Here is a 17062-nt window from a genome sequence, read left to right as displayed (position 1 = left end):
CCAGGGAGGCCCTACAATTACTTTCGTAATGAGTGTCATATAGCTTTGGTCAGATTTAAAGATCAATTCAGAGATGATAAGTATACAAAACTCACAATATTAATGTTTTTCTATTAAACTTGGATATTATTTATAGGTGTATACTTAAAGTGCTTTAAAATTTACAAGAATTCAAACTATATTTGTATTCCCAATTCAATGAAGTTAATTGTATGATCAATTTTAGAATCAAAATGATTAAAGTTACATAAAGTATAAAAAATTGACAAACATAAGAAAAAGAATTTGAGAATCATATTTATATATTATATTTAGAAAATATTTAAATTTTTTAGAGAGGGTTTCAAAAATGTATGGTTTAATATAAATATATAAAATTTATATTATATATAGAAATGTATGGCTTAAAATAAGAAAGTATCAACTATGTTGTAACCTAAGGAAGTTAAATTTCACCTTGAGTTAACTGACTCACTTTTTTAAAAAGTTAAGATGAATTTTTTTCACACCAGAATTAGAAATAGAATAATGAGATTTAAATTGAACTGAAAGTCTTTAAAGAAACAAAGTTTCAAAAATGTCCTGTAACAAGCTATTTTTCATTTCCAAAAAGACAAGTAACTGTACATAGTTGTTCTTTGTTTTTTTTTTTTTTTTTTTTTTGGTTCACAAAATCCACTATGGATGCTTAAAAAAAAATCCAGGTTGGGCCTCCCTGGTGGCACAAGGGGTTAAGATGCAAGCTATGAAGCTCGCCATAGCCACTGCAGCATGAGTTCAATCCCTGGCCAGGGAGCGACCCACATGGTGCAGCAGACCTCTCCTGACTCACCCGCTGCTTGCCTCAGCAGTGTATTTCAGTCATTCTGCCTGCTCTGTTTCCCATTCTGTCTCTGGTGAATCCTCTCACTTCCCCACACCTCTGGCCTTTACCCCAGTTCTTGTATGTATAAATAAGTAAAATCTTTTTTAAAAAATTCAGGTTTTCCACAAAGGAATTCACTCTTAAAGTATATACATTATACATTAGAGAAATACAGATCAAGTGAGTGAGCAGGAGGGGGTAGAGGAGAGACAGAGTCACTGTGGTAGAGTATTAATAACTGGTGAATCAGGCTATTATCAATAGCATATAGGTGTAAATATTGCTCCTCTTTTCAATTTTTCTTTATATTTGAAAGTTTTCAATATCAGCTAAAAAAGTCTTATTTGTTGAATTCATCCCACATATTTAATACATGCTAAATGAGAGGTGTGATGAGGAAAATTACATAAAAATTAAAACATAAAAGAAAAAAGTTGCTTTATATCTGGACTTAAAATATAATTTGTTAGAGGAAAATTGTAACAGAATTCTTATATAAACCTGTTCTTATTTAATCAAATTCTTGGGGAACAGAAAGGGAAGGGAGCAAAATTAATTTATTATTTTGATTCGTATTTTCTTCACCAGGAATTTTGCATTTATATGTGGAGAAATAGCACGTTGAGACAAAATACATTCAGCAGTTAGGGATTTGAACCATATATTTGATTCAGTTTGCACAATTTGAATATAGACAGAAGAATCATGTTAATTCATTAAATGGCCTAGGGGGATTGCCAACTCTATGACAGAAATGAAGGAGCTGACACATAAAGGAGTTAATTGACTTTCTGAACACCAGAGTAAGGATTTTTCTGAAATGTTTTTGCTTTTAATCATTATAAGTTGATTATTTTCCATCAAAAAGATAAAGACCATTTTGTAAAGTTATTCTAAACATTTTCTAATATGACTTGAACTTAGAGGTATCACAGGCTCAAAGAATATGTTTATTAAAAAATCATGATAGCTTTCTTGCTTAAATGTTAAATATTTAAAACTTTAGGATATTTAAAAAATTCTGAAATATTTCTTAGACTGATATCTATATTATTATTGTTGCTATTATTATTAGAAAATAATCTTTATAGTAGTTCACATCCATTTTTCTGCACTTACCCAATATGGAATACAGTTTCAAAGTTTACTTGCTTTAATCAATGCTATAAACTTAACAAACAAGTACTCTCAGAGGCCACTAGATGGCAACCCCATGATACCAAATAATGCCATATCCAGGGCAGATAATCTACACAAAGAAAATGATACATTACCAATTTTATTTAATTTCCCTTTTTGTAACCAGATAGAAGAAAATCATTTGTGAACAATTCAAGAAACACAATCTGAACTATATGACTTAAACTTCAAAGATGCTAAATAGGTGTTATAAACTATAAGGTACCAAAACTGAACCAAATGTGTTTCTGTTGGAAACATTTTCCTCAGAAGGGAAAGATTCTCCTTTCATATATTATTTTCATTTTGAAGAAAAAAATATATAGCAACAGATAAAAATGATGTTTAGCAAAATGCTTTCCTTAGAAAAAAGAAAGATAAAACATTAATGAAAAATAATACATTAGAATAAAACTGTAGGCAAAAATGCTACTTACTAGTAGTTAAGTGAGCAAAAATACTGAGCATCATAATAATTGCCACTATTTACAGTAAATACATCATTTCTGACTAAAATTTATTATTATTATTTTTTAAAAGCTTGGTTTATTTTCTTTTTTTTTTTTTTTAATTTATACAAGCACTGGGTACAGTCAGAAGCACAGGAGGGTGAGAGAATTCAACAGAGCCAGAGGGGAGAACAGAGCAGGCAGAGTGAGGAAGTACACTGTTGAGGGGAGCAGGAGGCGAGACAGGAGAGGTCTGCGCACCACGTGGGACCCTCACCGGGTGGCCAGGGATCCAACCGGCACTGCAGAGGCTGAGGGGAGCTTCGCAACCCAGCGCTCAACTGCTGCGCCACCGGGGAGGCCCTCTGACTAAAATTTAATGTTAAAATTAAAACTATTTGGTATAGTTAGACAAAATTCGTGAGTGAATATTTTACTATTTTACAGAATGCAAAAAATAGCTGGATAAATCATGTTTTCATGGATTGAAAAAACTTTCACACACAGAATAAAATATGTTTTAGAGTTTCAATGATAAGAGCAGAACTGAGTTTTTAGCTTTCTCTGTCTTTAGAGATACGATATTTCATAAATTTATTTTATCTTAACCATAAATTTAGCTGGTATCTAAGCTATTTTGATATTCTGAATATAAAATAAGCAACTTGATTTTTATTATTTTTCACTCTTATTTTATGGTTTCTGATGGAAATTGATGTTTATTGATTTTAGTTGATCAGGTGTGGTTATAATTCAAAAGTAAAAAAGCAAATCTGCATGGTATTTTGAAGGTAAACGCAACTTAGTATTATAATCAACAATATTCTCCATGTACAGATCAAAGAATAGTGGAAATGGTTCTGTTTGGGGAAGATGGGAAACTAAGCTCTCAGCCTGGAATCTGTTGCTTGACATGGGCAAAACTGTACTATTGCTCTTCATCTTGGTTGTCTGGAGAATCAGAGAGCCCTATGTGTGATTTCTGGAGTCTGTCAAACTTATATGTTCTCTCTGCTGCACATTTGCCTAGAATTGTTGGTTATTTCCATTTTTTTTTGGCTATTTCATTATTCCATGAAACTTTCAGTAATTTTTGAGCAAACTTTTGTTAGTTTAGTAGTCATAGTACCACCACAGTCCTCATACCTAGTTGTAACATATTGTTCATCCTACTATGTTAACAGACTCTGTGTGCACTTGGCTTTATGCCTCACTACAGTGTAGGCTTTTTGAAGTGTCCAATATGTTCTTTTGTCTGAAATACAGAAAATGCTCAATAGACATGTGTTGAATCAATGGATGGTATATTGAATAAGTGAATAAATCAAAAACTCTAGATATTTAAAAGGAAAAAAAAACTATATAAGATAGCAAGAAAAACTTAGAATATGACTGATCTTTCAAAACTGCTCTGGGAAAAAATACAAAAAAAGGAAAAACTGTTAGGCATTTACATGAATAGGAGAGTTCCTTGGATTTTTGCTGCTTAAGAAGCCTAGGTTATTTAATAATTTTAATTAATGAACACGGAGACTCTATTTTCTTCTAGAATTTGTCTCCGAACAATGACTACATCTACACTAAAATGCTTATATGAAAGAAAATATAACAATCATTAGAATTGTGGCAATATACAAAAATAAAATCCATTGTAGGGCCTCCCCCATGGCGCAGCGGTTGAGCGCTGGGTTGCGAAGCTGCCCGCAGCCTCTGCAGCACAGGTTCGATCCCCGGCCACCAGGTGAGTGTCCCACATGGTGTGCAGACCTCTCCTACCTCGCCTGCTGCTCCCCTCAGCAGTGTACTTCTTCAGTCTGCCTGCTCTGCTCTCCGCTCTGGCTCTGGTGAATTCTCTCACCCTCCCGCGCTTCTGACTGTACCCAGTGCTTTTATAAATAAATAAATCCCTAAAAAATTTTTTTTTTAAATCCATTATAAATAATTGTAAGTTTAAATGCATAACTTAAACAGTTTTCGACATACTTTTTTAGAATACAACTCTTATTTAACATACTGCATTGCCTTAATAGTGTATGGAATATTATTAAGAACTTTGAATTGTGTATTAATTTATTTGAGCTTTTATTCACTATTTTGGAAATACAGATTTTAATCGTTAAATCAAGAAAAAATTCACATTAGCTTTCTATGCTGTTCATATCTTCTTAAGTTTCACCCAAGCATTTCTCCTATTTATATTGCAAATGTCTACAAATCTAAAAATGTCAGATATATTTTCTTCATGGAAAGCACATGGCAATAGACTGATTAAACTGTCTCATTTTACAACTGAAATGTATTATTTTGTTAGAAAATTATTCTACTCTGATGCACTATTGGGTAAAATGACTATGACATGCACAAGTGGAAATAGAAATAAAATGCACTTGGGAGGATGAGGATAGATAAGAATGACTGATGTATTTTAACTTCCAATTCAGACTGAGGATGCTGACAGAAACTAGGAAGATAGTATCATTTTAATAGTTTTGCAGTTGTCATTTGGGCTTTTTTCTTTCCTTGGGATACTGATATGTAACTTCACATTAGTTTCAGGGACATAACATGATTTTCCATTTGCATATATTGTGAAATGAACACCACAATAATCTAGATAACATCCGTCACCATTATGTTTGGGCTTTTTGTTTTTACTTTGGCATAGAGTTAGTATTAACAATCAACATTAAGAAGGAGGATTCTAAGTCATGAGGGAAACACAAAAACATATTTTGAATCTTTACATGTGTATTTTCTGGACTCGGGCAATACCCTGAGTTTTCTAGGTGGTAAACCAGTGACATTATTACCAGCATTATCCACCAAATTACCAAAGGAAAGATTATCAATGGGGAATTGGAGAGTAAGAATTTTAATTATTTTTTTGTTTGCCGTGAGGAAATCATAAGCAACGAATTCAAATAGTTCCCAGGAGACTAACAACTATGGACAGAAAAAACAGTAAGCATGTGGATATCTGGCATTTTGCCAAATGTGAGAGCACAACAATCTTGGAAAAGAAATGACAGATTAGAGACAGGAATGTGGTAAGGGACTAACTTTACATCCATGTTGGGATGAACTCAAGAGACAAGCCAGCACATTCACTTTTATATTCATAGAGGTTATAATAATAAAGACATATATTTTACCTTGTGGTAGATATTTCCATTTATTTTCCTAATATTTATTAAGTTCTAATTTGTGCCAGAATGATTTCATTCATATTCTACCCTGAGTATAAGTATAGTTAATTAAAAGGAAACATTTATTTATAAAAAAAAATGAATGCTATTAAGTGCTTGAAAAAAAATCACTTAAATTTTCCCCGTGTGTATTCCGACTTCCTCTTATTCAATCAGCATTGACCTTTAATTCACAGAATCCATAATGAGGAGATATATTCACAAAGGTCTCATTATTATGAATGATTGCTCATGAAGATAATTTCTGGGGCTATAAGTTATTATAGTTTTATTTGCTAAAAAATAGTAACATAAGACAAAAAAGAAAGAAATTTTAGTGACTATAAAATTTGTGGTTGTTTGTTGAAATGCAGTTTAGTAAGTCTTTAACTTGAGAAGTATTCCAACAACAAAGCTAACTCTTTCAAAATAAATGTGAAAAGATACATGGCAGAGCAGAGTGGTTTACCCCCAAACACTAGAAACATGTAATGTGTGCCAGAGCATAGTTTAGGCACTTCTAGAATGGCAGGTATTAAGTTACACTTGGAACTGGTAATACAAGTCTGGGGCAGAATGAAATGTTAAAAAAATGGCAATAGAATTGAGAGGGCAAAAGTTAAGGGGAATCCTGGTTACTGAAGCAACATAAGGAGAATATTGCAATATTACATAAAGCATAAATGATGAAAATGTTCCTTCCTGGTCAAAATAACATAACAAAATAAACCATTTCCTGGATATTGATTTGGCCAGTCACCAAACATATTAATTTAGTGGCAAGATAAGTACTAAAAATCTTTGAGTGACTTGAGAGGTATAGACAAGTAGTACAGTAATTTATTTTACTAAATAATTCATTGTTTTGACAAACTTTTTAAAATCAGGTTGTAAAGTTTTCTATTATTCAGACAGTTACTTAAGACCACTTTTAATACAGTGTCAGTAATCACATTAGGGGGAAAATGTGGCTAAATGTGTACTTGTGATATGTACTTATATGCCACCAAGACAAATTATGTCAATACAAAATGTCACTTGAAGAGCAGCCCTGAATAATGCATGGCTCCATTTTGATTGTTTTTTGAACATACAGAAAAAAGCTTATCAAGGAGCTTGTTTTTACTCCTTAATCCTGTTTCACATAGAATCATTATAATTTATTAACAATTCATTTCTAAAGTAAATAATCAACATAACAACACTGTGTTTACTAACTTGCTTTGCACCCTGGTATATAATCATTATTTAGTTTTTAGTATTTTTTAACCTATATGCTCTCTTAAGTCAACTGAATTAAGGTAACTGAAATAAAAAGTGTATCTAAAGTAAAGAAATTAAAAGATACTTTTTGATTTGCAGTTTTTTCCTTTGGAGGCCTTGATAGTTTTAAGAGTGTTGTCACAAATTCAACTCTTCATCATGAAAGAACATCTCAATGTGAAGAAGCATTAAATGTTAAGTGTCAGCAATAACTAACAAGGAAACCAGGAAGGAACAATGATCTTAAAGATGGTCATCTTTTTTGTCAGAATTTTGTTCTAACCTATCAGCAGAGAACATATGTGGTCATAAAATACTACATTAATGCATTTTCCCCTGTTCTAGTAAGCTACCTTGAGCTTGCCAAATTCCAACTCAGGTAGCTCTACTTTTCTCCAGTCAGAATTCCTGCTGCTTTTTCAATTGGGTGAGTTATTTCTACTTCCTCTCTTTTAAAGGAGTTGCTTGCTCACATTGGCTATCAGGTTTCCAGCCCAGTGGCTGCCACATATCCACAGTGAGTGAATGATCTCTCAAAGGTACTTTGGGATGAAAGCTAGTAGACAAATGTGAAGAATTGTATTTTCATTTCTTCTCTTTGGAGGGATTATCCTATAACTTTTGTATTTGGCTTGGAGGGCCCTTATGATTTGATTTCTCTTCTGAATAAGCAAAACCACCACCCAGATGGCAAGCACTTCACATTTCAGCACGGTGTAATTTGATTTGGAAGTTCAATGAAACTCACTTAGAAATGTCCCTCCAGTAATATTTCCCCTCTTCAAAAATTCAGTTTTAAATTCCTGGTTTCATGCATAAACAAGCTCCAGGGAGGTTGAGTGGTGAGTGGCAGGCTGGCTAAGATATATTTAACCATTTAAATGAAATGTTAAAAATAAATGGTGTTCTCTTCTAATCTTGTTAGTAATTCACTCTTGATGTAGGCTTTACTGTGTAATTTTTGACTTTAAATGCTATTTATAATATTCTTATGAATAATATCTCAAAACTTATTCTTTGGTTTCTGGCCTAGGAACCACAGTGAGCAATCCAGCCAGTCAATATTAATTTTCTATGTAAGGTATTGTGTGGTAAAAGAAAGATGATGAGAAAATTCCTTCCAGACTTAATCAAATCTCCACTCTAGGAAGTTACAATAATCACTAAAAACATTTTAAAAAATTTTATGAGCCTATCAAATGTGTGCATTTTAATTCATGTGCTACTAATTTACTGAGTATTTCTAACACTTATGATGGCTGTGTTATTCTAAACTTAGTTTTCACTTAGTCTGCACACACACAGGTTAGCACATGAACTTAAGATACTTTAAAGTAATATTTTTCTTTAAAATTTTATTCCTTAAAACTATTACATCTAATTGTTTAAGTCACTGAAGGTCTGAATGACTATTTGAAATCCTCATCTTACAGACCTTTTAAATGATGAAGCTGAAGTAAATTAAAATTTTTCTATTAATACAACAAAAGATATTTTCTCTACCAATATATCTACATATCTAAAGATATATATTTATATTGATATTTATATAACACACAAACACACACACACTTATTTGGACCTGAGTTACCATGAGTGGGATGGAGGATTTTGGAAAATGGGATGCGAGACCCATCACAATCAACTGTCTAGAATATATTATTGAACAAATAGTATCTAAAATATACAAGAACATCGGTATCAGCTATAAATCTAGCATAAGGTATATTGATTTATCTTCAGTGAGTAATTTTAAGTTTGAACCATGAATTTAGAGTAGGATGTCTCCACATGTTATTTATATTTTCTATTTTTATGCAAACAGGATGGCTTAATGTTATTAATAGCCTATAACTCTAGTGTTTCAAATGTAATAATAGAAACTTGTACATCTGTACCATGCTTGTATCACAACCCCTCAACACTGAGAAAGCAGACTGATGCCTAATTGCCCCTATCCTACATGTCAGGGATTGCTCTCTTCAATCTTATGCTTGGGAACTTACCCATAAGTCTGTATCACAGTGCTAGAATACTTTGACAAGTGTGCCATTTTTAACACCAAATAGTATAAAAAAGTATTTTACTGTTTCTTAAGTGAGGTTGTCAAGTACCTTATCTAATTAAATTGAATCAAATTGAAACCTAGGTCAGACATAGTCAGCTTATTCTATTGTTCCAAGATGAACACCTAGTGGTAGTTTGAGAAGTTAACTTCCATAGTTTACATTCAAGATTAGCAGGAATTTAGACAATTATGAAGTTCTTAACTGAGAAGACTTTCTGCTGAATTCTTCTGAACACAGAGGAAGACACCAAGAAGAGAATAAAGATTCTCCTAAATCACAAAGTAATTAAAACATAGAGAATTAACATATAGAAAAAGAGATTAATTTATCTGGCTAAGTTTTATAAAATATTCATATAACTGTATTTTGTGCAATAAATGACATAATAAAAATGAATGTCTTACATCAGGCATTAGGTGACACTGGTGCTTTCAGAATGTGACAAACATACTTGATAGCAGCTGCACTTATTTTAGAATCAAAATGGCTCAGGTTAGTATGTCTTACAATTTATATTATTGGCCCCAGAACCAACTAATAGATATGACAAGGCAATATATACACAGAAATACCCAGGGAATCTAACTGAAGTTTCAAAATCAATATAACTACCACCAGAAGTCTGTGAGAAGGATAATTACCAATTAATGTGGAGACAAAAGAGGAGCTGGGATCAAAAGGGCATCTTCCTCTTCCTCGCTCAGATCTGTGCGATTCCAGATGAAATAGGGGATCCTTGAAAGAAAACCAGAAAAGGCATTAGGCATTTGTCCACTTTAGTAAGAATTTAATTGCTCATGTAGAAACATGAAATTCTTATTACTTATAAATTAGGTACTGTATGTAGGGCAATAATAACCTCATGTTATTCAAGAACAAAATGGATTTTATAACTCCACGGGTTTTTAAGGACCTTTATTAGTTTTCTCACTCATCCCAAAATGTATGGCTGTGATGAAATGAAAGAAATTAGCAGTTTTTAACACTTGATCAGACAGTTTCATTATTCTTACATGCATCAGTTAAATTTTACAAAAGGAATAGAAGCTTGCTGAAAAAAGGTATTAAAAAGGTATTAAAAAGTGATAAATATGGAAATGGGTTTTCATTCCACAAAGGTATTAGCAAATTTTTATTAGTATATAAAAGAAAATAACATTTTCTATCAATAATTCAGAATATTTATTCCTAATCATTTTTATTTTTCATCATATATCCTTTCAATAGACATCTAATAATCATTTGGAGGAAGATTATTACATCAATAATTACTTGAATTTATATGCTTAAATAAATGTCATATGATGAACAATATTTCTTTCTGGCTTCGCATAAGTCAGATATTAAAAATAAGTATTTCCATGAAAAACTACCACTTTCTTGGTTCCTGTTGGAAGCAAAGAATTGCAAAACTTTTCTCTCAATGATCTCATATTTCAAAATGCTCATTAATGGACAGTTTTATAACTAATTTCAATTAATGTGTCATACCTGATTTGAATAAGAAAATCAGTTTGGAAAAGTGACAATTAAAATCAATATTGAAAGTTTTGTAGGAAATAAACTATTATGCAACAGAACATTTCTGATACTGCTCTCTGTGGCATTAATGAGTAGCCCTTCCCATTTGTGAATCATGAAACTAAAATCCTAAAAAGGCCAGAGTAACCACTGAGATCTGCAAGCATTTCTCTTGAACTGATCTTGACATTCCATCCACCTCAATTACTTCATCTTATCTGTTTTATCCTTATTTGCCTTTCTTTCTCTTCCTCATATCCTAAAATTGCCATTCTAGTGGTGCTCAAAACCTTTTGTGTAAAAGCATATTTCACCTGACTCCTAATGTCCTCTAGTCTTATTCCTAAAATTAAATCATAGCCTATAGAACAAATGTGGCCTTCTGATACAGAGGTGTGGTTAAACTGATATTTTAAACCAAAAAGAAAGTTTTACCTATTTAGATACCACACAATATTAAGAGAGCAAGACTGCCGATGAATAATATGAAAATTATTTGTGTTAACTTCCTACAAATCAGAAATTTGCAATGAGACCTGAAGAAAATTAATGTTCAAATAAGACAGAATTATTGGTTTGTTCAGCTAACACACTGAAGGGTTTTCATCTAAATTTGCAAACACACTGAAAGCATCATGTGAAGGAAGAAGTGATCAAGTCTCTCAGAACATAATACTTATTTGCCCCTTTAGTCACTGACACTTGAAAAATCAGGTAGGGTCTACATATTTTATTGTAATCATTTAACTTTAAGCTGTCAAGTCAATGCCAGAGTAACTAAGAACATGAAATTATCTTTCACTTACTAAAGCAATGTTTTATGACATTGTGAAAAATGATAACAAATGTGAACTGTAAAAATTCTAAAAACAAGTGAATTTCAGAATTAGAAGAACTCCTAAGTTAGATGAAGGAAACAAACTTTTTTAGAAAAGTCACATTTTTATAAGCCTAAATTATAAACTATACTCCTGAGGCTATTTGTTGATTTGTGAATTTCAGCTTGTGTGCAACAAATCAAGGATCTGACCCATCAGTGTCTTTGACTTTTAAGGGAAGTTGATTCAATGTATTCACTATTATGAATCTGTAGTCACAAAAAAAGCTTATATAATCTTAACATTTGAGAATAATTAAGGAAAAACCAGAATCATTCTGGAATTAATGAGGCACAATTCTGTGCAATATATAAATCTATTTGACTTGTAAAATAACTATAATTTTATGAAAACTCAAATCTGACATTGAGAATGCATGAATATTGAATATTAAGTACTCATATATTCTCAATGACCTATATCTCAGGTACAAATTAATATGCACCTGATAAAATTCTCACCTTTGTCCAGAAGACTGCAAATATCTACATGTCTTTTATTGGTTAATGGCTACAACTAACTCAACAAATAGTTATTTAAAGTAATTAAGTGCTCAAGGACAGAAGAGTAGATGAGGAGGATGTGGTACATATACACACAATGGAGTGCTACTCTTTCCATTTGAGACAACATGAGGTAATTATGCTAAGTCAAATAATCTAGAATGAGAAAGACAATATGAGATGGTTTCACTCACATATAGAATAAGAGAAACAAAACAGTCAGACAAAACAAAACCTTAGCATCTGACTGTAAAACTGAAATGTCTTTTTTTTTTTTTTAAATATCCAAAGGACAAGTTTGTGATAAAAAAAAAAAAGGAATGTAAAAGATGTTTGCACAGACACCGAGGGTAGAAAGAGGTGCCTGAAATAATCTAATTTTCACGGGAATGGGACTTTATGTGTGTGATTCAATTAAGGACCTCCAGATAGACAGATTACCCTGAATCATGCAGTTGCAGGTAGGATTTTAAATGAGCAACTTTAAATATCGGTACTTCCTGTATCTTCAATATGGTGTACTCACAGTCTGATTATTTCTTACTTGGGTTTATCACTATGTTTAGAATAATAATGCCCATATAATACAGATTCAGCACACACATTTTCACCCTCAGGAATCCTGATCTCAAACTTTTACCTACACTAGCAAATTCCTTTCCTTTATTTTGTGTCTTCCTTAGCACATAAAAATCCCCCTCATACCAGTTTACTTATCTGCATTACAAATATCTGCATGTTTAGTTGGAAAAGAGAATAACACTAATCTTTGACCCCCTGTATCAACTGAAATATCTGGCACATAATAAATGCACAGCTATGTATGTTATTTGAATAAATATTACCTTTCCAGAAACAAATTGTCTTCTTATCTCCCTTCTGTGTGACCCTTACCTATTTTCTTAGAGATGTCAAACAACTGCAGTTAAGAATCTTGATTTAAAACTAGACAATATGTACAAGTTATTATACTATGCAATGTCATGCATGTTTTCTTTGCATTGTTTACATCACTATAACAACATCATGGTTCTATGTTTTCTAAATTTTGATTGATACCATCTTTGGTTTCACTGATTACATTGCTGAAACAACTAAAGGAAGAATAGATATGTTCTTAGTTCCAGCAGGTAATCAGCAAAAATATATTTTTTACATATACTTTTTAAAATTTATCATGAACTCTCACTTGGATTAATGTATTAAACATTAGGATGAAAATAACAATTTAATCTCATGACAGTTATTAAAAATAAGTGTTGAAGACTTATGAAGATGACTTATTTTATCTCCAAATACCTTACTAATGACAATGCAATTTGAAATATTGATAACATAGGTGTGACATGCAAATACAATCATTTGTTAGTTAAGGCTTCCCTCTTTCCACATGACTGCTTTTATTTTTTTTAATGAGTAAAAGGTATTCTCTTGACATTGGTGTATAGTCATGAAACTTCAATATTGAATTTACAATAAAGACTGACTTAATTTTTACCAAATAACTGACTTTACAGTTGTTTTTAGTAATTTAGTTGACCTCTGTTCCATGAATTTAGAGGAGAGACTTTCTTTACTTTGTTAAACTATATATGACAGAAAGATACACTGATCCAATTCATCTTGATTCCACAGTACACCATATATTTACAACTTCATATAACTTAGATTTGGAAGTTTTTATTTTATTTTTTATTTTTTAGGTTTTCTTTAAAAAAGAAGTAAAAAGAAAGAAAATATACCACATAGCATGTATTACTGATCTCATGATGGGAAGCAAACAAATTCCAATTTTTCTTCTTCTGTTTTGCTACATCAAGCTAAATTTGAGACTAAATATAAATTCAAGAATGAAGTTTCTCACACTCTTTTCAGAGTTCATTGTGGTCCTAAATGTACTGTTTAACTTTGTGCACAATCCAATAAAAGACTAAAAAGCAAGTAATATAATTTTCTTCAACAAAGTGGAATTCAGCAACCAAACCAACCAGAAAACTTGATGACATTGTCAATGACCCCAAAGCAATCGTGTTTAAGGTTCAAGTAACGTGTAATGTTGGTGTTTAACCCTATTGAGAATGTTGGTCACTACTCACACTGGCTTTCCATTATCAGTGTTTTAACAGCTGGAATTTCTGCCTGAGTAATGTGGCTTAAATTTACAAGACATTGCTAGTATTAGCAGTCAGGGCTGCATTTTTTGTTTCATGTGATACAGCGAACTTTTTCAATAGGTCCTCCTGTGCTTGAGAGAAAGCAGGACATTTAGTTTACAAATGTGGGCAGATGGCATGTGTTCTTCAGAAAAATGTTTGCAAAAGATAAATGGTAGATCTTTCCAGGAGAGTTTCCCCCTTTTGCCCTTGAGGAGAGCCCTTAAAACCCAGCAAGCTGTAAACGACTTTCAATAGATGTGAGACACTGCATATCAGGTGTTAAAAATGATGCCAAGTAAGTGAAATGAGAACTTCCACTAATAAATCAGCCTGGTGAACTAATACTATTCTTGTTCTCAGTTCAATGGGATATTCTTCAAAATGTCAGAAGAAACTAAAACATTACAAATACTACAGGACAAATTAAATGACCCTCTATTTGTACTTGCTATTCCTAATTGGTTAGCGAGAAAAAGTAGTAAATATATAAGGCTCTTACATCTATACCAGTCAGCAGTGAAAAATAAAGATGCAGTTTTGATAATAAATGTTTACAACAAATAAACAATATGCACACTAATAACAGCTATCCAATAATCTGTATCACAAGTTAATTTTGAGTGCAATTTATTATATAATTTTCTTCTATCTTCTGCCAACCAATAATACAATTAAAAAACATTGGAAGCATTTCCCAAAGACTGAATAAACAAGCAGAAAAACATACAAAAAGGGACTGAAGATGTAAGTAAATATTCTGATATTAAGGTTAATAATTTTTCATTTTCATTGTTTTTAATTTTTCTCTAAAAATAATATATTTTATTTGTTTAATACTATAAAAGTAGGAAATCCAGTAAAGTTATAGAGGGTGAATAATATTGTTCACAAATATTATTTTCCTTTTATAGATGAGGTGTTACAGTCAGGGTGCTTACTCTGCAAACTCAGATATTCTTATTTTTAATTTCATATTCGCCTTATAGTATAACCCATTCTACTTAATATAAATAAAGAGGGGCATACATCCTTATGTTTCTTGGACTGATAGTCTTTTAGAAGTTAATATTTCATCCACATTTGAAAAAATACATATACATTGATTAAAAATATTTTTATTGGGGTAACACTGGTTTCTGATTAACAGATATAGGATCATACTTCTTCAGATGTATATTAACAATTATTTAAAGTAGAAACATATTTCATTATTTATTTATTAAATTATATACCCAAATGCTTAACTTAATTTACTTTTACTGAAATAGTTTGTTACCAAATTTAAACAGCAGATAACACAAATAAAATTCTAAAATTGACTAGTATTGAATTTTAAAATAAATATTGGCTACACATACATTTGAAAGCAAGATAATCTTTTCCACTTTTTTTTGTGTATTCTTTATTACTTCAGGATTTCCTTCTACTCCTGACTCTAAGAGTCCTCATCTTATGCCAGTATCCTCTAAAATTCCAGAGTGATAGCTGTGTCTACTGGATATATTTGCTATAGGAGCCTGGATTAAGGGAATATGGTTTAGAGTATAAACCAAGTATAATATTATTTCTTAACTATTAAAATAGAAATTTATAATACTCTGTGAATTAAAGTATATTGAAAGAGATGTTTAAAGTATATTGAAAGAGATGTTTGCATAAATTATTAATGGTGATGTGAAATGGTATAATCTTACACAAATCAATTTAGCAACAAATGTCAAAGAGCTTACACTTCACTGGTAAGAGCAATGAAAATGAAAAAAATCATAATTGGTATGGATGCAAGAAGCCAGGCAATTAATTATGTATTCTTTTTTTAAAGATTTATTTATACAAGTACTGGGGTACAAGCCAGAGGCATAGGAGGTTTAGAGGATTTACCATGGACAGAGTAGAGAGCAGAACAGGCAGACAGACTGAAAACACTGCTAAGCAGAGCAGTGGGTGAGACAGTTCTGCCACGCCATGTGGCTATCTCCCTGGCCAGCCAGGAATCGAACCAGCACTGTAGAAAGCTGCAGACAGCTTCATAGTGCTGTGTGCAACCCGCTGCACCACTGGGGAGGCCCAATTATGTATTCTTTTTCAGAGTGTAAATTAGCACAATGATAATGAAGATTAACTGAGGGATGCTTATAAACTTTAGAGGGCTATTGGAGCAAGAAATTATCCTATCTAGAATTTATTCTATACCAAGATAATCATTAAAGGATATTCATATATTTTATTTTATTTAAGATTTATTTTTATTTTTTTATGTATTTATACAAGCACTGGGTACAGTCAGAAGCGCGGGAGGGTGAAAGAATTCACCAGAGCCAGAGTGGGGAGCAGAGCAGGCAGAAGGACCAAAGTACACTGCTGAGGGGAGCAGCGGGCGGCAGGAGAGGTCTGCATGCCATGTGGGACCCTCCTCCAGTGGCTGGGGAGCAGCTGGGGATCAAACCGGCGCTGGAGAGACGGCGGGCAGCTTCGCAACCCAGCGCTCAACCGCTGCGCCACCGGGGAGGCCCATCATATATTTTAGAATAGAAAAAAAGACATTTAACATATATCCATTAATATAGACTGTTTTCAAAAAAGTTATGATAGTCACAATGAAAGGCTTATCAGTTATTTTGCCTTAATTTTGCAAAAATCACCCAAATAAATAGTTACATATTTGGATAGGTACTGATTCTGTTAGGGGGAAAAGGATGTCCCAAAGCAAATTCCATATAGGCTTTGTGGACTCCACCCCCACCCCAGGTCAAAGCCAAAGACACTGGGAACTCCAAATCCCATCACCACCAAAGGGAAGGTGGCTGGGACCTGAGGGTGGGGTTAAGCAGCCAGGTGGATACAAAAGGCAGACACGTGGGCTTTGGGGGGCTCTCTCTCCATTTTGGGCTCTCGGCCAGCTTGCAGCGTCCGGTCAGCTCTGAGAGTGACTTTGGGTTTCCAGGTCGTCGGATCGGGTAGGACGCATTAAAGACTTTATTTCCCTATTTTCTC

General features: G+C 32.6%; 1 protein-coding gene across 1 annotated transcript in view; it reads right to left on the bottom strand.

The window, feature by feature from the left end:
* Nucleotides 1-17062, bottom strand: part of SEMA3E (semaphorin 3E) — a gene marked incomplete at both ends in the record, with an annotated part of 207632 nt that overhangs the window by 37072 nt on the left and 153498 nt on the right. Inside the window, one exon of the mRNA XM_084230173.1 lies at nt 9652-9745. Coding sequence (XP_084086299.1) covers nt 9652-9745 — 94 coding nt within the window. The remainder of the gene's footprint in view (nt 1-9651; nt 9746-17062) is intronic.

Source organism: Talpa europaea, assembly GCF_964194135.1.
Source record: "Talpa europaea genome assembly, chromosome: 3".
NCBI lineage: Eukaryota > Metazoa > Chordata > Mammalia > Eulipotyphla > Talpidae > Talpa > Talpa europaea.
This window is presented reverse-complemented; position numbering and strand designations above follow the sequence as displayed.